At 42.4% G+C, this 22,508-nt stretch overlaps 1 protein-coding gene across 1 annotated transcript in view; it reads right to left on the bottom strand.

The window, feature by feature from the left end:
- The window catches only part of TMC2 (transmembrane channel-like 2), a 31,707-nt gene extending 21,082 nt beyond the window's left edge, over positions 1-10,625 (bottom strand). Inside the window, exons 1-8 of the mRNA XM_010185622.1 lie at positions 10,580-10,625; positions 10,219-10,266; positions 7,845-8,178; positions 6,963-7,115; positions 4,713-4,803; positions 3,715-3,796; positions 3,316-3,422; positions 1,508-1,606 (exon numbers count right to left, since the gene is read on the bottom strand). Coding sequence (XP_010183924.1) covers positions 1,508-1,606; positions 3,316-3,422; positions 3,715-3,796; positions 4,713-4,803; positions 6,963-7,115; positions 7,845-8,178; positions 10,219-10,266; positions 10,580-10,625 — 960 coding nt within the window. The remainder of the gene's footprint in view (positions 1-1,507; positions 1,607-3,315; positions 3,423-3,714; positions 3,797-4,712; positions 4,804-6,962; positions 7,116-7,844; positions 8,179-10,218; positions 10,267-10,579) is intronic.
- Positions 10,626-22,508: the final 11,883 nt, after the last annotated feature.

Below are 22,508 nucleotides of genomic sequence, written 5' to 3'. Positions count from 1 at the left end.
ACGGGCAGGGGACTGGCAGGTCATGGTAGCCAGTCTTTAATGCACTTTTTTCTGTTTGTTTTGGGTTGGGGTTTTTTTGTGGTTTTAAAAATTTGCTTGTTTTTCCGGATGAATGAGTTAAAATGCCACTTCTTGTATTCTTACAGTGTGATGCTCAAATGAGCATGTTATTCAAAGGGTCGCTAATACACCTCTGAATTTTGGATTCTGGCAAGTGAGTGTAAAGTTTAGGAGAGCAACAGCTAAAAAGATCCTCAGCAGAAAATAGGTGGTGAACAAAGGTCTGGCCCTGTCAGATTCCTGGACACACCAATATTTGAAGTCTTATTAGTAAATTATTTGAAATAATCTGGCTTCCATTAAAGTAGTTGTTGACGGGGTGGGGGGTGGTTAGCTAAGGAAATTGTGAAGGGTTTTATTACAGAATGACTGGGTCCCATTTTTGTCATATGTGGGACAGTGCCAACAAGTATTCAAAAGCTATTTCCAGAAGTACCAACTTTGAAAGTCTGATCCCAAGATACTGGCCACAGCAGAACCTCTTCACACCCTGCACACATATTTTTCTTTTTTGGGCTGTCCCCTAAAAACGCTTAATCCTTTTGGCCTAAATCTTCAAAGGCAAAGAGCAACTGGGGAGGGGTCTGAGCGCTTACAGGCAGCTGAAAACTCAAGCTTTCCCTTTGGGTGCAAGTCTTAAAATTTGGTTCCAGCCTCAGGCTCGTATAACTATTCCAGGGGAACAGGGGATGGCAGAGAGGTGGGGAGCGATCCCCTTCCCAAGACTGTGAGCAAGTTCAGTGGTTTGGCAAGGTGCTCCCTGCCCACAAAGGGGGTCCACAGCTTGAACTCACCTGGTTCAGAGCAGCTCTTGTGTTTCACCTGAGTGCTTTCTAGTTGGAGTTAAAATAGCTTTTGTGCATACAAAGTACTTGGGGTTTTTTTCTGAATAAAATTCTACATTATGAATGTGAGATGATATAGATTTCTGTAAATTGTTCTATGTAGATTTAAAATAAAACAGATATGTATTTATTGTGTGTTGACTTCCTTCCGTGTGGACCTGTGTAACTTCACTGGCCTTAGCAGAATTTACTTTATTCTTTTGCACCTCATTGACTCCAGACAGACACATTTTGGGTGGTGTTAGCCAGCTGTGTTGGGATGTGATATGTCCTCTTTGGAATAAAAATGCACCTGCTTTATTCCTGCAAACCAAGAAATGTATGCCTGTGTGTGTTTGTGTGTATACACGCACATGTGGCATATGCCAGCTGGCACAGTTGCATATAGAAGTGGTTCAAATCCATATGCAGGTGTCCATTTGAGCTAGAAATCTCTGGACATCCACAAAGATTTTGTGGCAGCAGGTGTTTTCATCTTCTGGAAGAAATAGGTGCATTGCTGATTTGTCTTGGAACATATGAATCTCTGTAGTGCCACAAACTTCTGAGGTGTTTTAGGAGGTATTCAACTGATCTCTTACTATTAACATTCCTGTACTTACCTCAAAATCCCAAAGAACTGAAAAATCCATAGCTGTTGCTTGTTCAGCCCGGGGTACGGTTTTCCTCGGCGTGCTCCCATATGGCATTCCCATCAGGACCTGGTGAACATTAATAACAGCTGCGTGTATAGTGTAACACACTGTACAGTTTTTAGCAGTTTTTTTTCTTAATGAGTCTCTTTTGGGTTGCTTTTCCTTTTGGTTGATTTTAATATATATGTTATTTCTTAATACCAGAGCAGAATTAATTTCACTCAAATAACCAGAGGAGTTCCCTTTCCCTGGTAATAGCCATTGCACAGGAAGTATTTTGCCAAGGACCTGTATCCCTCAATGAACAGCTCCGGTTTAAATGTTCTTAATTTAGCAAGAATTCCTTTGCTTGAACTTCATGGACCTAATGCAATAAAGGGATTAGCTTTATCTATTTATGCAGGACTCTTCCTCTGAGAGAAGTCAAGAGCACTGGGTCAAGCTTGCAGAATATTTTGTATTATATAGTCTTGAATAGTCTATTCACCTTCAAGGTGAAGGGCAGTTAGGTTTGGGCAAAAAAAGCATATGACAAAATGATGCAAATAACATTTTTCATGGTTCAGCCTCTCCTGATGGCATCAGGCAAAGCAGGTCTTGCAGCAAGGCCAGTAGCTACTGAAGTCCATGCAGAGAACATCAAGGGCTACGGAGACTTAATAATATATCTACAAGCAGACTCTAACTGGTGCTCACACCAAAATATCTCATTAGCATTCATAGCCTAGAAAGGTCCTAGCATATCATCTATCACTTGTTTTTTAGGGCTAATTAATTTCAGAATCATTTATGATTAAATGTTTATTGCTTAGCTACTCTCCATATCGTAACAGCTCAGTAGGCAATGAGTAACAGTATGCCTACTTTAGAGACAAAAGCTGTTTAGACTTCTACCATACGCATTTGTATTGTTCACTGCTTATGGTTATGTCACTTCAGCCTGAGAGGAAACAGAGCTTTTACTTTCAAATAGTGTGAGCAACCACATTAAGGAGAACAAAAGCATGGTCCTCAGGAGAGACTATGTCCTGCATTTTTGCTCCATAAAAATCTGCATTGAACAGAACAGATGTCACTGTCTGCGGATTGCACAGCCTTTAAAGACTGCACTGAGTAATTTAGCCAGAGCTGTAATGGCTGCATTAAAAAATTCTTCAATAAACGATTATATTAATTTGGCTATGAGATCCTTTTCCTTCTCCAAGAACAGCGAGAAATAGAAAAACAAAAAATAAAACTCTTCCTTGTGAATAATCTGAATTAGAAGTACAGAAAAGGGTATTTCCCAAACAAATGCTAGTTCGCAAAGTGCTGGGAAATTGTTTGTTCCTTCCATCGATGGCCCGTCCTGTGAGGCTGTGCCATGGCTGCTGCCCTATGCCCGTGCCCCCCAGAGGACCCAAAAGCAGGGTTTCTTAATCACTTTCAGAGCACAGTCCATTTCTTATGGCTCTTATGGACCTGAGCTTGTACCAAGGATTTATAGGCCATGCATTTTACTTTAGCCAAAATATAAAGCTAGCCTTAAATTAGGTTTTTGAGCTCCTGTTTTAGCTGCTGGATGGGTAGGATCTTTGATAGCATTTTAGGTCTCCTGATATCAATCCAACTTGTATTCCTGTGTTAGTAACAGCCTTGTCCTTTGTAGATAATTGTCCATGTACATTCAGTTTTTCTAAACACTATTTGTTATAAGGAACTTGCCTGTGCTATCAATCTCATGTTCATGTTAAGCAGTATACAAGACATTACTGAAAGTAGAATTAAGCACTTACCTCTGGAATTATAACCAATCCAAATATTAGCCCAAAAAGGACAAGATTTACTCCATACATCCACCGCAGAAATATGAAGTAGGAAGCGACTGAGGAGCCGAAGTGACCTTGAACAAGAAGACACTTGGTGGTTAGGAGTTTAGGAGTGGTAAACTGTTCTTAGCAAGACCTGGACCCCTTTGCCTTCAGGTCTTCCCCTGTGTGCTGCCCAAGACCGTCCCAACAGTCCCCACTGCTGATGGAGATGGCAAAGCCTGGTGCTGCCTGGGGTGCGAGTTTGGCAGTGGTGGCCAGTGTGAGTGAAGACTGGGGACCAGGGAACTGGAGCTTCACTGGATCAAGGCAAAGCTGTCTTACAAAATGTCTCATTGCCACTGCACAGCATAAACTTCCACTTACTCTCCACTTCTTTTATCTTCATCTCCCAGGGTATGCACTGGGTTTTAAAATTGTCGAAGTCTCTCTTAAATTTCACCCATTTCTGAAACAAGACAACATTGCTGTGAGCAGAGAGGAGTAAAGAGGGAGAGTGCTTCTTCTGCAGGGCTTTCTAATATCAGGGTTTGGTAGCATTACTAGAAGTTGGGTGTAAAGTCCAAAGAAAAACTCTCGTATGGGTCTGAGCTTTTAGACTATTTCAGAAACTACTGCCAATTCAAAAGCCCTTCACCCCCAAATATTTGCATTCATGATCTTAATTTTAACTTTCCCAGGCTTTTGGAAAGTTCTGGTTGTGCTATGAGTTTACCATATTATGTAGGGGTGGAAAATTCAGACCTAGGTCTGGATTTGACTGAATTGATGCAAAACCAAATCCATTAAAACAAAATTTAACATGGTAAAATACTGACCTTAAATACCCCCTCATCAGACCAGCAGCTAAGCTTCTGTTGATTTAGTCATCTGAGGCCTAGCTCCATTTTTCATTTCTCAGTGTAATCTCCAGGACAACATGCAACTTGGTTACCAACTTCAGTCTCTAAACACATTCATCTTCCTTGTTGTCTCATTAATGGGGAAGATGACATTTTACAGGAGTCCATGGGGCAACGCAAAAGTTTGGCATGGCCTCTCTCCTCTTTTGGGGTACCTTGTCTCACAGACCAAGGTTTTGGAGATTGTTACCAGAAAACCATATTTTATCCTGCTCCTCCAAACCCTTCCTTGCTTCTGGTACAATGGTGATGAGATTCAGGTAGGGGGAAAATTCCCCTTGTTCTTTCCGTGATCATCACAGATTTGAAGCTGGCTAGTAGTCTTTTGAATGCGGGCAGGAAGATTTGTTGTGATTTCCTGGTGTGTCTTTTACCAAATATGGGTTAATAAAGCCTACCAAAAATGGGCTGAATGTGTAACCAGGTACCCAAGCTTTTTCCTGACATCACTGTAGTACTTACCTTTGCCATCATCATCTTATACGCGTACAACTTTTTGCCCTTCCCTTTTCCCAGAGCTCCTTCAAATTTCTCTACAAAAGCTTGTGCCTCCCTAATTGGAAAATAAACAAGCAGGTTATTGAAACAGCAAAGGGATCTTTAGCTTTTCATGTCTGCCTGCAGGAGTGGGAATGTACCTGTGCTGCCCTCCCCATGTGAAGGCAGGGATTTGGGTTCTCTGCACCCCGTGCAGTGTCTGGGGTGCTGTCTGCTGTCTGCTGGTGGGGTTACTATGCCATGAAGAGCTTACATGCCCACCTAGGGATAGTTAATGTGTCCTCAAAGTGTTTCTGCTCATGCAGCAGAGATATGCCATAAATCTTGCTCCCTGCTTTTCCTTGAGTGTAAACCAAAAGCCTGCTTGTTCCTCTTGCTCCATAGCTCACCCACCCTGCCATGTCTGTTACAATTTCTCTCTCCTAGTGCATTGGTTAAGAAAAAAAACAAACCAACATTTAATAGCAAAACAAACTCCACAGGTTGCAGAATTTCTCTCCATTATCACCTCCCTGGATGAATATCAGAGACATCCCAATGGTCCAACTAGATAATCTCAGAGCCAGAGGAATGAGTGTATCCTGATCAGGAGCAAAATCAAGCTGCAAATTGAAATTAGTTTTAGAATAGGTTTCTAAGGGAAATACAGACAAAAGAACTTAGGTAGATACTATTAGAATATGCTGAGTTTGTGAATAAGATTATATCCTCTGTCAATGTTGATGATACAACATGAGAAAAGATTAATTTTAAGAAGTCAGGAGGTCCTTTGCCACCCTAAGCCTGTAGGTATGACAGACTTCTACTTGGTAAAAATAGTTGGCTAGCTGAGCCCGTAAACTTAGGAAAATAACCTGTGACTTTATTTGCAAACCTAAATTGAAATTTCTGTCTTGAACATATTGTTTCACTCTCTTTGTGTTTCACATTCCTCATCTGTGCAATGGGACTAATCCCTTCTTGTCTCAGAGTTGAGTCCGTGCAGCCAAAATAATGAATGTACAGCACTTGGAGAGCCTTTCTGGAGACCCCAGTGCAAGCAATGCAATAATTTTGTTTAGGTTCATTGCTGGGTGGTAATGATTGCCATGGTTCAGGGATAAGATGAAAGGCTGGAGGTATGTTATCAAACATGATCCTAGGCAGAATTTTAGCCAGAATCCTACACCAAAGGGAAAATATGCCAGAAATAATACTACTTTGCTTTTTTTTACTTTTCTTGCAGAACTTTGGATATAGAGGGTCATAGGACTGTATTTGTAATGAGCTCAGGCTTATAGCATGACTGTGAGATAGAAAAGCTGCTTTTATGAAGTTTCCCTCTATAGATCTTTACTCAGATTTTTAAAAATAATTGGCAGTGTTCAAGGCTTCTAATTTTAATGGAAGATGGAGCAGGTCTTGACCTTCAGGGTGTAAAAGAGAGAAACAGAGACACATGGTGACTACCATCCTTCACAGCCTGGTCACTGCAGTTCTGAGCAGCCTCTTGGCAAAGATGGAGGGGGAACATCACCACTTCCCTTGGGGTTGTGTACACCTGTACAACACTATTTTGAAAGCCTTTCTGGTTTCAGATTTTTTTTTTAAATAGAGCTGGGATCTGAATCATTGCCTTGACTTGGGAATGGTTTGTTACCGCCATTCCCTGTTGACCTGTGGCTTTTGATTTCCCTGGTCAGCCCTGGCCCATGTCCTGCCATTGCTCTGCACTAAGGGGTCTCTGAAGCTGCCTGTGCTGTTCCCACATTCAGCATGGCCTGGGAGACAATACTATCTTTGCTTCATAAAACTGCAAAAAATTGAGCATTTTTTCCAAGCAGCATTATCTCAGGAAGTGTGAAGTAACACGGCACTTTGCCACTCTGATTTCTTTCTGACAATGGACATGAATAAGCAAACCACGGTGCAGAGTTTGCTTTAACAAGTAGTCTGACAGTAGTGAGTCATTTGGTTTTAAATACAAGGGTAGAATGACCTGGCCGTGGGTATCAGTTGAACAGATTTGCACCTTGCCTGTTCTTTGGTTACAGAGGCTGAAAATCAAATTCCACATTTTAATTCTGACCATTTAAACCCAGACAGGCTGGCCAGGCTCTGCCTGAGACTGGGGTGTTGCAGTAGCAGCAGCAAAATGCAATTTCTAGGAAAGGCAAAGTGCATCTGACAGTCATCAAAGACTCCAGGGGTGTGGGTTTCCAGTGTGACAGGTACCTGAGCACCGAGAGCTTTTTCACCATCTTCCAGGGCTTGTTCCTCATGGTGGAAATCAGTTTTTTCTTTTGCTCCACCTCCTCCATCAGCATTGCAAGCTCTTCCTCTGACAGTGACTCCTCGTCAGATGAGTTGGAAGAAGCAGAAGAAGCGCTGGGAGAGATACAAAGTGAAGGGCGCAAAATGGAAAACCTTGCAGGAGAGGGAAGGTCTTGTTTGGGGTGGGCACAGTGCTGCTAGCCCCCGGGGATCCCACTCTGATGTGGGCACAGTGCCTCATTGTCCCCTGGCTTGGTGAGACACCAGTGTGGCCCTGTGTTTGTGCTCAGAGCGTGGCTGCTTCCAGCCAGGATAATAAAGAGGCTGTGGCATCACACTGTAACTCACCCAGTATTGTGCTTTGGACCATGCTTCAGCTACAGAAGCATTGTCTAGGACTACAGCTGGCTCTGAAAAAATGTTTTTCATGACTTTAGAGGGAAATGAAACATACAGGGAGAAGCAGAAGTTTGGGATAAGTAAGATTTGCAAGAGGAAAAGCAGAGAGATCCATTTTAACCTGAATGTTTCCATAGACTGACCAAAAAAATTGTGCTCAGATATCAGTTGCTGAAGCTGTCTTGTTTAAGAGTGCTTTTCTACCCCCAGCTGTATGCACTAGGACTCCACTACATGCATGGAGCTCATCCTGTCTGGAAAATAACAACAGGAGACCTTGGACAGAGTTTGTCTGGATGGCATTTTACACCACTGTTTTCCAGCATTGTATCTCTTTTGGGAGAGCAGCAACTCATTCGCGGTCTATTGGTTTTGCAGTTCTGACCCACATGACACAAGCTCATGGTGTGTCAATACTTCTGTACTCAGGGGTTGTTTAATTACCTGTTTTTCCTGTCTTTCTTCTGTTTGTTCTCCCCCTCCTTTCCTTTCTTGTTTGTTTTCTTTTCTTTGTTTTCTGACTCCTTTTGTTGTTTGGAATGAGCCTTTTTGCCTCTCTCTCTCTGCCGGCTTCCTTCCTCACCTGCCTTTTTCCCATCACTGTTATTCCTTTGGTAGTTTTTTTTCCTGGAAGCTATGTTTTGTTGGCTACAGCTGTCCTCCTCTCTGATCTCATCTTCTTCTCTGTCTTTCTCTTGCTTTTTCCTTTCAAGTCTGCTTGCTCTGCCACTTCTCCTGAGGGGCTGTTTCTTGCGCATTTTGTCCTTTACTTCGTCTTCTGCAAGAGATAAAAAAACAAGTACTTTGGGACGCATTTAGCTTTTCATGCTGGCAAAATGAGGATTCATCAGAAAAGTACAGGTGGGCAGGATGCCTGTTGCAAACCTTAGCAAAGTCAATGAGCAGATGCCCATTGACCACGGTGGGTTTTGTGTTATACCCCGTCCAAGAATCATGTCCAACTCTTTGGTTATGCAACGCCGATTTAAAACAGTACAGCTAATTTTTAGTACATCAGTCACTGATCCATGGCAATAAGAAAATTGGAAATTAGTTACAAATGCAAAAGCCTATCCAACAGAGAGCACAGATATCTTCCTGACCTGTGAACGTATCAGAGCAATGGAAATAGAAATTACAGTCAGTTTTACAGTATGTAATGTGGTTGATGGTGCAATGTCTTTGAAAGCTGTCTACTTTTCAATGCTGGGAATGGAGGTCTTCTATTTATATAGAGAAAAGATACAGCTTAGGCAGCACCAGGTCTTGTTTCTCTGAGTTTTCTTTTCTATAGGAAGATCTATATTCAGAGACAAAAAGAACACCAACCCAGATAGTCTCTGATGAACGTTTCATTCTCATTGGCATTGCCAGCTAAAAAGCTCATTTGTCCAGAAGTCAGAAGTGCTTTCATTTTGAAGAATTGAAATGGAGCATGATTTAATTGCAGAATGTAATGGAAAGTGGAAAAAACATTCAAAAAACCCAAAGCCCCTCCATCCCTTTTACCACCAAATTAATTAAAATAAATTTCAAAGTCACTTTCCAGAGTTTTTTGGCTTCTGATTTTCCAAATTTCTGGCTGATGAAAATAAAAAGTTCAAACAAACAAACAAAAAGATGACATTTATAATGTTGACATTGATTTTTTTCCCCAAAATTGGAGGAACTGTAATGGAACATAAAGGAAATTGTGCTGGATTGGGACCCAGGGTGAAAAATGAGCAGCTTAAAAGGCTATGAAAATAGAAGCAAAAAGAATGTGAGCATTTGCATTTTTGTTCTGGTGAAAAGTTAGAAATTAATAACAAGCAAATAGTTTTTGCTTATTAGTGGTAAAAAAATAGTAGATGGTGGTTGTCACACTTGTCACTGGGAACGAGAAGAAGCTTTTGACTAATTTCTCAGGAGACATTAGGTAAATTTTGGATATTATGTAATGGTCCATCTCCACTGAATTTCAGTTAGTGATCTGTGTCAAAGGACCACATACCCTCTTTGAGAAAATACTTATTTTGTGCAGCCAACTGTCAGGGTTTTCATTTGCAGTGTATCAAATATTAGGTTAAGCATGGAGCCTACATTTGTTACTTCTATCTTATTTCCTTGTTTGCCTGTATGGGAAAGGTGGATATAATTAACAAAATAAATCCCTGTCATTTGCTAATTACTTTCTCGTATTTTATGGATCATACAGAAACAGTTGTGAACCATTTTTGCAGTAGCGTAGGTTCATATCACCTACTCAGTGCTGCTATGATCTTACCTGTTAGCTAAGTCTCTTTATGTAGTGTTACAATCCTACCCCTTAGCTATTTCTCTTTATTTAATATATACATGCAGGGTTAAAGCTGTTATTAATCCTATCACTGTCTCTTCCTGATTTTTCTAACAGCCATTAGGCTGCCTCCAAACCATTTTCGTTTTTATCTTCCTTGGCCATGATTAATCAAGATACCAGCATGTTACAGTCTAAGTGAGCATTACAGGGAGCACAGGTAGGACCTTGGTGTGATGCAAAGCCCTTCATAGGGTGATGCTTTACTGTGAAGCCTGATTTACCAGGTATGACTGCCAAGGGACGTGGGCTCCAACAGCCTCCTACTTAAGGAGCATGGATGAAAGTGGACAGACTGCTCTAAGAATAGTGTTTTACATATCGCAATTGTAAGTCAACCCTCAGGGGAAAAATCTGCTTGCTTAAAAGTAGCTCATGAAATGATTCCTGTTGCAGAGCAAGTCACAACCCAGACAGAAAAAGAAAAGTTATCACCTCCTGTATTTCAAACAAGAACACATATTTTCGTCTCTACATTACCTTCACTCTCTGTGTCACTTTCGACTTGTCCATCAATCTCTATTCCAGCTGCAAGACAAAGAACAAAGAGAAATTGCATTTGTTGCTGGGATTTACACACGCGATGCTTTACACAGCTCATCCTTAAGTGCCAGCTGAGCTTGGCAGCATGTCCCTTATTGATTATACATTATATTCTTTTCCTACAGTGACTCTCTTAATATTTACTTTAGTCTGGGAAATTGACTAAAGTTCCTTGCAGAAGCAAACTGAAATTGCATGATCTTGGAGACATGCAAAATGATGTGCTTGGAAAGCCATGAGACAGTTTCTCAAGTATTTGGCAGCATCCAAACTGAAATGATCTCATAGCGATACCAACCATCTTCCATGATGACCTGTAAAGAACATTTCTTTTTCTTCTCCATGACAGCCTCCCGTCTTTTGCACAGACACCGTAGCTGCTACGCTGCACTCACACACCCTGGTCATACAGAAGTTATTTGCTCTTCCAGCGCCCATGTGCTTGTCTGCTTGTCACTGCGGACAGATGGGCACATCCAGCCACTGATGACCTCCTGCTTGCGAGCCATGTGGGCAGGAGAGGGCAGGGAGGGGTAGGGGAGACAGGGGAGACCCAAGCTCTGCCTCAGCCCACCCAAACCCTTCCTCTTCTGCTCACTTCTCTCTGTGAAAAAAAAGCACCTGCTGGCATTACATTGCATTTCATTATTTAAACATGAAGGAAAGCCCTTTGGCGGATACTTGATGGTATCGTATGAAACACTGACACAAGTCACGTCTGGTTCTGACATAAGCATGTGGCTGGAGGCTTTGAAAGGATCAATTTTCTTAATGCCATATTCTTTACTGACCTGCGTCAATCTGTGTAACCCTGTTAGTCATTCTCCTGCACCTTATTATGCCTCCCAGTGTGGTGTCCCTTGAGGTACAGCTGTGGGTCACGTTTTGTCCTCCATGTGTGTCCTTTGTAGGGGACTCATGGGCTAATAGATGCAGCAAGGAGTCAGGAGTTGGAGCACTGAGATCTCTCTTTCCTTTGCTCCTCTGTTCTGTGTGACCTTTGCATACTCATTGCACTTGCTGGCAAAATAGGATAGATTTTCCTTCTAGGTGCTCTGAGGCTTAATTAATTAATGCGAGACCCTCATTCGGAAGGTCCTTTAGTCCCACAAAGTATTGTATTGCACATTGCAGCTTGCAGCCTTTCAATGGGCTAAGGATAGGTTTGTCTGAGCTATCTCCAGTGTAAAACCTGCAGCATCTGCCCCAGATGTAGCTTTCTTGGAGAGCTGATGCATCCCTAGGGCAAGGTTTCTCCTGCAGGCATGCGGATTTCACAGGAATGGTTTCCCACTAGGAAAGATAACCCTCACACCATCCATAAAGTCTGCTGCAGACCCCCAGCTTCCGTGAACGTCCCTTGGGGGACCTGGCGTGGCAAGAGCACACAAAGGCTCTTTTCCGAGTGTTGGCAGGGAGAGGGTTAATTCCCTCCTTCCTTCCCAAAAGAGAGGAATGTTGTGGAGATCAGCTTGAGGCTGCTGCCATCACCAGCTCTTGCAGGTGACTCCCACTCCGAGTCAGGTGCAGCACCAGAGAAGGTTCCAGCCTGAACAGGAGACTCTCTGCTTCCTTTTGATTGCTGAATTTTGGCCCAAAGACACCTTTTGAGTATTTTAACTCCAATCTCATGGATTGTTTGATCTGCCTTTGACTTTAGCTTAGCTCGCCTGAGCTAAATACATAATGGATGGTGTATGCCCATACATTATTAACTCTAACCCTACAAGTTCATCACACAGGGCATTTCCACTGTGTGTTCCCCATACCAGTGGGGCTGACTGGGGCCGAAGACAGCAATAATGGTCTTTGAAGTTCTTGCTAGTGAACAAGTTTCACTTATAACCCTATATGTAGTTGTGGTAGGTTGTAAAGTTTTTCCAAAATGTGATCAGTAAGTCATTGCATTAATACTACTCCAGGCAAAAAGGAGCAATTTGTGATTGCTAGAGGCTACTGGAACAGCTTTTCTGCAGGCTACTTCAGTTGCCTCAAGCCTCAGCCCTAAGCATCTCTTTTCCAAACAGAGGATTTAGGTATTTAATTTTCCTTGTTAAATGAAAACCAGGATTCTGGAGATTCAGGTGGTAAGAGGCAATTGGGTATGGATGCCTATCACAGCCCTGCAATACTGTGCTTGGTGCTGGCATTGCTTCTGCCTCAGGACACCCTTCTTCTCCACCAAGACATACTCAGATGCTGTTTGCATGCTCAGGGTATGCACATGTGAGTGTCTCATTGCCAGAGGTAATGCAAAATGCTTCAAGAAGGAGCAAATTGAGTGTCCTGGTTTCGAGACCATGTACCTCCTTCCTGAGAAATACTCTGCCTTCCAGAATAGCAGCTCATGGGGTGCCAAAGCACCAAAATGTCCTGCTGGGTAATTCCTCTGCCTCCTGTTCTGAGCCAAAACTCCCATCTTTTGATTTTATAATCTGCACTCCAATTCACAGAGGTGGTGGCAAATTTGTGCTGGTTGTTCATGCAGTCACAGGGCCTGGGGCACAACAAACTCGCAGGAAATCTGTAGCCCTCATGTGGCACCCCTTGCCTTGTTGCTATGGTACAACAAATCACTTCGTGTATGATCTGCTGCTCACTTTGCCTTAGAGCCTCAAGATCAGCATAAACAAAATTTCCCACTTCTGCTGATCCCATCGTCCTCCTCTGGAAGTGTCATCCACCTGTGGCTTATGTGCAGCCACACAAGGATGATGGAAACCTCAGGGTCTTCGTCCTTTGTGGCGCCTACCCTGGGGGGACAGGGAGGGAGAGGAAGAGCCACCGTCACTTTTGAGGTTGGCCAGGCAGTGCCAGAGGGTGCGATGCAGAAGACAGGCTGGGCAGGTGTGCCTGGGGAACCTCCAGCAGCATGGTTTAGTGCAACAACGTGGTGTCATGCAAGCAGAGACCAATAAAAAGTGCAGCATAATGAGGCTAAACCATGGACTTGCCAGCCTTGTTTGCCTATTGTGGTTTTTGGAAATTTATTTTTTTGTAATTTCTATCCCCTCAGAATCAGGCTGGTGGAGAACTTGCTGTACCTCTGGACTGTTTTCACCTGTGTGATGCTGCATTTGTAGTGCATTTCAGGTGGACTGGATGCTGAAGACTGTTGGTCAAAATGAGAAAGTTTCAAGAAAAGAACATATTGCTCTTTATATGCAACACTGAAATATTAATGGAAAAAACTTAAGGTCAAATATTCTATAAAATGCTGCTTTTGAAGTAAGAAAAATAGTCTTCATTTAATGTCATTTTGCCACTCATCTTTCTTTGAAGATAGAAGGTGCTTAGTTAAAAGACACATATACAAAAACTTTGCAACAACCCCCAAGGCTGGTAGGCCTGGGAGAGCAACGAGACATCTCGTGTGCTGTGAGAGAGGTCACGCATGAGGACTTCCTATGCCTGCGCTTGTCCATCAAACAGATGACAGATACCAAAATATCTGTGTGGGGCTGACCTGAGCCTCTATAGCTGTACAATGGGGAAATGCTGCCAGTCTTCAGCACTGAGCACGCTACCGTTCTCAGCTTATGAGCCTGATTTTGTAAAGAGGATAAAGTGTCTTGCAGAGTTTATGATTTCTTAGGATTATGGATCAGGGAGATTAATGGATTAGTCTTTTACCTTTGAGTTACTCCACACAAAGTAGGAATAAGCAATGCACGACCACTCATCCAGCTATTACTTATGTAAATGTCAGACTTTGTATGCAGAGTGCGAGCAACTTGAGGAATTGTAGCACTGTATTTTTTGTCCTATACCATTAGTTTGTTTCTCCTTACATTGGTGACTAATGCTGCATAATTTGACAGTTTTGAGGTTTAGTGTATGAGGACATTGGACTTCTCACACACCTCCAAGTGTTAAATAAAAAGCAGTTGTGTTATGGAGAGAGAGTAACCGAATCCTGGAAGCACACACAACATGCTTCTAAATGCTTAATGAGCTAGTGTTTCTCCCTTTCTTGCTTTCTGATTAACATAGGTCTTTAGCTAATTAATCCATGGATTACATTTATTCAATATTCATCTCATCTATAAGTAATCTTTACTTGAGAAGGTTTTTCAGTAATAACGATAATACCTGATCTGTCCGTGGATATTTTGATCAGGGCCTAAAACCTGCAAATTGCTGGAGCCAACTCTAATGATATATCTGAGACAGAAATCTAAAAGTTAGAGATCACTTCCCAACACTAACTTGGTTTTTTCTGACTGTTAAATAAAACTTTTTTTTTTTAAGTACATAATTGTGTTTTCCAGAGTCTCTCAGACACGCTTCATAAATCTGGATTCAGCTCAGCTGCGAGCTTATCTGGCTTTTGACCAAAATCTGGGGTTTACTTTGCAAAAAAAAGTATTTCTGACTAATCCATGGAAATCCAGCATGGGCTACATGTTAACCTGAGCATATATATATGCAGAGATCATCCTTGCCCTCATGTAATCTCTGCAATGCTGTAGTGTTTCTCAGTACTTTGACACAAGGGTCTAGGGTGACCTCTGACAGAGCAGCACGGAAACATTCAGAAAGTAAGGACTCATCAGCAGTGTTCATTGCAAACATGTAGGTCAACAGTCTCATTAATTTAATATAATCTGGCAAAGAAGTTTCTCAGCTTTTTGCAGTCTCTGACAATAATCCTCTGTCTCCCTTACAGAACAGTGGATCTGGACTATGTCCTATGCTGTTTGTGCAGTGTGGATATTAGTTATGTGTAAGGACAATGCAGTCACATTGGAAGAAATTGTGTGAGACAAATCTTATGGTGTTTAGGATACTCAACTTGGTGTCCTGCCAGCTCACGCTTTGCCCATGGAAATAACCTCTATCTGAATAATCCCAAACCGGGGTGGGGAGCATGAGGCAGAGTTATCACTTTATTTTGTTCCTTGTTATTTCATAGTGTTCTTTCTTTGGCTTTCACTCACCTTGTGCCTGAAGGTGCAGCTGGGAGTTTCCCAGGAAGGAGTGCCACAAGCCCTGTACGTGCTGTTGGGCTGCCTTTTCTCTGAAGAACTATTATTGCCAGGAGGCAGCTAACTCAGGTGGCCTGCCAGGAAAAATTAAACCCAAACAGCAAAAGGATGTGCACTGGCAGATCCTGAAGCTGAGCCAACTTGAAGAGACATCTCTAAACATCAGACCAATCATAGGGGACAGCCCTTCAGTCTTCCATTGCTTCTTATCATGTAGAAGTTGGTAATAAATTATTCTTCTTATTATTATTTTTAAATTATTCTTATCTCACCCAGCTGTGTAAGAAGAGAGCAGCACTTTAGCAGCAGTCTTATGGGAAACACTGTAGGTATTAAGACCCCAGCCTAGGGCAAAACACAAGCCCGTGTCTGCCCACTTGCTGCCACCTCCACTGACTCCACATGTCAGGCTAAGCACATGGCTGGAGTCATCCTGCATCCCATGCAAGCCTGTCAGTGCTCTCCAAACACAGCATCTAGGTGTTTGGCAGTGGTGCTGGTCAGATGGTGTATCTTGCTTCTGTATCATCTCTCCCCATCACTGGCCTTGTTGGGGACAGGCTTCAAGGACAGGAGGTTTTAGTTCATCTGGACAGTGGTGTGCGCCATGGCCTCATGGTCCTGGCACTGCATGAGTAACTAAGTGGCCCTGAGAAAACCATTTTGACTTCTAACCACAGAAATCCCTACCCTTCTCCCACACTCTTTGTAGGGAATAGGCACTGCACAAGATTTTTTTCAACCCATAACTCCCTATCTGAAGAGTTAATGAAGTCCAAAAATGAAGGCTCTAAAGTTTTCATGGACAAGAAGAGAAAAAAAGGGGAGAATATGGAAAACCAAGAGGAGTGAAGGTTTTTTGCACAAATTCTGGAGTAGGAGAGGAACATTTTCTTGGGAAGGTACATTTTTGGTAGGCTTCATTCCTACCTTACACACCTGCTCAGCCTTGGTCTGGAGGAGGTTCAGCATGATACCCTCGGCTTTGTAGGAGGTGCCCAAAAGGCTAACAATGAAGGGCACATTATGAGAAGATCATGAGAAGAACAGAAGCAATTTGTTTGGGGAAGAGAAATACAATGATTACGCATCTTAAGGGATTCTTTAATAAATTTATGTCTTGCCACAGTGACCTGCTTTCCCCTTTGCCACTCCCTGAGTGATGTACAGATGCTACTTACAAGAGTCGTACTCCCCTTCTGCTCTTAAGCAAGCAGCATTGTTTGTATATAACGTGCTCCTAGTATACGCCTAGCTAGTTGAGATCTGGTCCAGGTCAGGAGCAATGTGCAATCATAGAATCATAGAATGGTTTGGGTTGGAAGGAACCCTAAAGATCATCTGGCCCAACCTCCCTGCTATGGACAGGGACACCTCCCACCAGACCAGGCTGCTCAAAGCCCCATCCAACCTGGCCTTGAACACTTCCAGGGAGAGGGCACACACAGCTTCTCTGGGCAACGGGTTCCAGTGTCTCACCACCCCCACAGTAAAGAATTTAATCCAAATATCTAGCAATCAAATTGTCTTTTAGCCCTTGGCACCAGACAGCTTCTCCATAGGCAGGGAAGAAATGCAGTGAGGTGGTGTGGAAGGGAGAGCATTTCAGGGGGGTGGTGACATCCTTCATGTGTGAGATGGGCTAGAGAAACAGGAGAAGAGAAGTGGATGGCTACCAGGCTTTCACGGCAGGGGGATGGAAGGGGTGGGTGATGGATGCTCCATGCAGCTGAGGTGAGCAAGCCTAGAGGCAGTGCAATGGAACCTCCCTCTTGTAGCAGCCACTTTGCATAGCAAATCTGCAGATTTATCATCTCTTCTGGCAAAGGCAACACACTTTATAAAGGAAGGAGTGCTTGCACTGGATGAAACACATTTATTTTTTTCTTTCACACTGTGTTGGCTTTCTCTCTCATTACTTAGTCAGCAGAGGTTTCATTAGTATCTGATTCAGAAATAAATCCAGTGTGGCAGACCAGATGTGGTACTGAGTTAAAATATTACATTTAACAAAAGTCCTTTTTATACTTGCCATAATCCCCATGGGTGTTTCTAGAGAGCTGCCTCTGCATTTGTAAAGCACCACTACATTTCACACCCTCGTGACTCCAGTGGTGACATACCAGAGTTTCATTAAGAGATGCTCACAGTGCTCAGCCCTAGTCTCCTCAAGTCTGGCTCTTTAAGGTGGCTGCCAAACTGAAAAACTGAATGAAAAAAAGGCCACTTTGGTTCAACACAATCTGCATTTTAAACCAAATTTTTTTGTCATTGAAACATTAAAAACAAACAACAAAACAAAACAAACCAGGACTACAAAAAACTAAACCAAATTTTTTTTATGTCCTCTTGGGTTCTTGCAAAAGATGAAGAGGAAGCAAAGAGCCAAACTGGCAGAAGTGAGGATGAAGAGGAGGCGCATCCTCCAGTCGGGTGCCCTCCTCTCCTCACAGCTCCCTGGGTCAGCCACATGTGTCTTTTACAAGACCCAAGTACGATTTTGACTTCTGTCTGAATCTTTTTGAGGCCCCAGTTCTCCCATACACCATGCAACGGCACTCTGCAGGGTGTGAAATGATTTCTCTCTTCAGCCTCATTTGGCTGATGACCAAAGGCAGTGTGCCATCTCTGGCTGCAGCCAGCACCACAGCTTCACCAGGGCCCTCCTGTGGCTGCCTCAGCAGAAATAACCAGTGACGTGATGAGTGCAATACTCAGGGATAATTTCCTTAGAATGCACAGCAAAGAGAGTTCATGAGGACTTTTTGCCTCCTTTTTTCCCTCCTCTCTAGTTGCTGCCACCTTTCACATTTTTTCTTCTTTCATTTCTCTGAACTGGAGATACAGCCTCAAAAAAACAACACAAGTGAAGAAAGCAAGAGAGGATTTTATGGGCTTAAACATTTATCATATCCTAAATTATATGCATGACATGCCAGGCGATTTGTAATATTAGTTTCATATTATGTGAGTTGTTAATAGAAGACTTTCTATATTCTGTTTCTTTCAGGAACATTACTAAACATCTTGCTATTCAAGGTTATGTCACCTTTCGTTTTTATAATTTTTTTTTAAACATTGTGTCCTCTGTGTTTAACAAAATAGAGTTGGGGTTGGAATTCCTGCTTGTTAACAAAAACAGGTTAAAAAACCCCTCAAATTTTACAATCACTTATCACTGGCATCTTTAGGAAAAAACACAAACTACTGGGAGAGGGGCTGGAAGGAAGTAAAATCATTATTTCCCAGTGAGGTGAGATGATGTAGCATTCATCACAGCTGAGCTCTGCAAGCCAGGCAGTCTGCACAGGAGAGCTGTGACTGTGATCTGAGGTCAGTAATTCACCATAATAAGAGAAAAATACTTACATATAGGATAAAAGTTATGTAAGTGTGTAGCGGTTTATTTTCAAGGTGTTAAGTAATCCAACTGACTTCAGCTATGCCATGCAGTTGCTTTATGTTAGGCATAGTTTCAGAAACTTGGTGAGTCTTGGTCTTTTATAGCAACCAAGGCAAGAAATGATACCCTATTGTTTTCTGGTGTAGTTCTATGGATGCTGGAAAGATCTATTTTAGAGATACTTGTAGTCCTTGTTGGTCTGATGAAAAACTTCTGCACTGTATCTTCTTTTATTCAAAGTATCACAGAGTCAAGAACTTCTGGTAGGTCTGGGTGCTCTGAACCTCCATGTACAGCATTAAGTGTATAATGTAAAACATATCTGCATGCCTCTTCTACTTTATGGCCAGGAGAGTAGCATGTTCATATTTTTTCACACTTAAAAATATTTATAGTGACTTCATTTTCTGGAGGGTTCAGTTTTTTAGTTGGGTAAACCAAGTGTTAATACTAAAACTGAGCTTGTATGGGTGAGGTTTTCTGTATCACAATGAAATTGGATTTTTTTTGTGGAACTTTGAAACAAAAATTGCATGCAAGTGTGTCCAAGCAACTTTTTCTATTATCTTGGGCTGAGTTACCACCTGGGACAAATCGTGGTCTTCCAGCAGCTGAAGCAGGCTGGGGTTAGGCTGGCAAAACTTATGTTTCTGACAACAACCTAAGAAACGTTGTGATGTTCACTGAGCAGAGTAGCCTTCATGTTATTGCTGAGCCCCTGCTGTTAAACTTGACTTGTGATAGTGTAAAGAGTGAAGTTTAGCCTGATGTTTTAAATTTTATCAAGTATGTAGGCACTGGCCCAGTTCTTTACCTGCTTCTTTGATCAAAGACTTATTACAAAACTTTATTTGTTAAATCACTGTTTGAGTTTGAGATAGGGTGAAGATCCAAAAGCAAAAGATAGAAAGATAGGTTATTTAAGGAAGAGAAAATACTGTTGATTAAAATGCTAAGCATCAACATGGAGTGCAGAATGGATTTTGGGTTTTGTTGTTCCTTTTTCCTCTAACTGCACCGGCCTATTCCTGGGGCAATTTGTTAGCAAGTGCTCATTTGCAGTCTCACTACACAGTCACGGTTTTGGTTTAATAATGTGTCTTCTGGTTTGTAGTTCCTTGCTATGACTGCAGGACTCTTGTCAAAACCAATATGAACTTGCTTTGGCCACTGAAGAGAGAGAAAGAGCTATCTGTATTTATTAAGACCAAATGGACAAAGTCCTAAGCAAGCTACTCTGAACATGGCTTGGACCTCATTTTGAGCAGGGGGTTGGACTACTGACATCCTGGGGTGTCCCTTAAGCCTGAATGATCTTACGATGACTAAAAAAATAATCACGTGCTTGTGAGCTAATGTGAATGGTTTTGTAGGGCATGATGGAAGGACAATTTAATCTAGATTATAGAGTCTAAGCCTTTAGTTTGGGCTGGAGTTCTGAGTCCCTTCTTGTCTTCACAAAAACGATGTTAGTGTTCTCTCTATGTGACAGAGAGAAATGCTAATTGCACCTGCTGTTTCCAACGTGGACCCTATCTATCCCTGTCTCCCTTGAGCACCAGACTGTTTACTTCAGCTTTATGGAATTTTAAAGAGCTTTCTCTGAACCTTATGCCTTTATGATATGAAAGGGATTTGACAGGCCTTCCTTTTGACCTGCTAAACTCAGGATCCCTCTGGGGTTTGCCTAAGACTGAAGCTTTATCTTGTGAATTTATGCTAAAATAGTTTCCAGTGTGTGGTATTTTAGGTTACCTGAATACTGCTGATCTATTTTGTATTTCTGTAAGGAAATAAAAGCAAATGTGCCCTGGGAGAAATCTAGCTTTATTGTTGTTTTGCTACAGGGAAACAGTCTGAAAGGTGATAACCATGAGCTCAAGAAGGTCAGTGAAAGTCTTCAACTTTGGTCTTCCTATTCCCAGATTTGTGTTTTAGCCATGTTTATTTGCAGTTTTTACCTCCCACCTTTGGTTTCATGAACCAGCATTTCACCAGTTACATTATCTATTCCTTTTTGTGCCACGGATTGAATGAGAACATGTTTCTCCTGCTAGAGATTTCTAAGCAGGGCCAAATTCCTCTTTTTTTTAAATTGCAATCTCTTAACCCAGAAATTCATAACACCATTATTAAGATATTTCCCTACTGAGTAGGCCAAGGTGAGAATGCAAACTGGGTAGAGCGAAAACTTATTTTGGAAACAGCAATATTAGCAGTCTCTGACCATGGCCAGAGAGGGATCTGGAGTAGGAGATGGAAGCATTGTCTCACGGCAGGGTCAGGAGCAGCACTGTCTGTTCTACTTCTCCTCTCAATGTCTATTTGGGGGTCAGCATCTTCAGTGACAACAGTGCTGACCAAAAGTAGATATTATGATAGAGTGAGCTAGATATGCAAGTGCCTCGGTCATGTTGTAGCTCTTGGCTGTATCCTGGGTGGATTGAATGCAAGGGTAGATGAATAACAGCCGATGGACTCCTCGTTGTCTTTGGGCAGTTGAGGTATCTGAAGATCACTGCAGTGATCTAGCAGGGCAAGCTACTGCCTTCTCAACCAAGACTGGTTTGGTTGATCCCTGAGAATGTGTCTGACAGTTTAAGCACAGACCCAAGCCTGTGCCTGGCATGGGGCCTGCCCAGGGATTTTGCAAGCCCTTGTGCCCCTGTGGTCTGTGTGTGCATCTTACAGCCCCAACCAGCAGCCAAAAGCACAGAGAGGGTCCAAAGCCCTTCCATGAGCAGCTGTGGAGGTAGACAGGGACATGGATGGGAAAACAGCAGATGGTGGGCTCACTGATGCTTAGGTTTGCAGTGCTAATACCATCAGAGCACAGAGGGAAGGAAAAGGAGAACCCTACCCCCTCTTTTTTTTAAAGTTGACATTGTGAACTTGTTTTTAAATGCATTGCCATGAAAACATGCACTTTTAATTTTTTTGTTCTGAAGACTTTTCCCTTTCTAAGGCAGTCAGAATTTTAGTGGCTAGGACACTTGTCTGGGGTTTGGGAAATCCAGGCTGAGGTACCTGCTCTGTATCATGTAGATCTGGAGCATACAGACACTTCTGCTGTTTCTATACAAGGCAAATGCCCTAATACCTTGTCTGAAAGTTTAGGTCCCTCAGTCTTGTGTTGTGGCTGCTCTGCTTCTGCTAAGTGAATGTGAACTGAATTAGACACAAATCCGCGTGCCCAACACAGACAGACATGAGCTCAGGTGCCTGGAGTTCTGCAGCCTCCTAAGAAACTTGTATAGTATCAGTTTTATTGCAGTTTCTAGTGCCTCCGTAAGGAGATGAGATTTTTTTTTGTTGTTGGAAGTGTTTTCTATCTGTTCCCAAAGCCTGTGTCTCAGAAGTTGGGCTTAGGGGTGAAGAGGGGACCTGGATGCTGGTAAAATCAAGGACCTGCTGTGAGTTGCACATAGGGATTTAATGGCTTAGCTAGGCTGTGTTAATCACTTAATCCTCTGTTGCCTCAATTTCTACATTGAATTAAAAGTGCCCTTTAAAAGGATTTGCTTTGTTTCAGCAGACAACAAGGTGATCTGGGTTGTTTTTATTTGGTTTGTTGGCTTTTTTGTTTGTGTTTTATTTGTGGTTTTGTTTTGTTTTGTTTTAAATAGATAGATGCTGATTTATACACCAGTAGTTGCTCTTAGGAAAGCACCTCTGAAATTGATGGAGCTATGCTGATTTAAGCCACCTAAAGATTTAGTCTTCCATTTTGTCAAGACTGAGTGAAATGATGCTTTGTGCTTGTGCTTCTCTGTGCTCCCAGGAGATCCCAGGTGACATTGCCACCATCCATTGGGCTCCAGTTCACATTGCAGGGG

Source organism: Mesitornis unicolor, unplaced genomic scaffold (genome assembly GCF_000695765.1).
Source record: "Mesitornis unicolor isolate BGI_N332 unplaced genomic scaffold, ASM69576v1 scaffold9815, whole genome shotgun sequence".
NCBI classification, from domain to species: domain Eukaryota; kingdom Metazoa; phylum Chordata; class Aves; order Mesitornithiformes; family Mesitornithidae; genus Mesitornis; species Mesitornis unicolor.
This window is presented reverse-complemented; position numbering and strand designations above follow the sequence as displayed.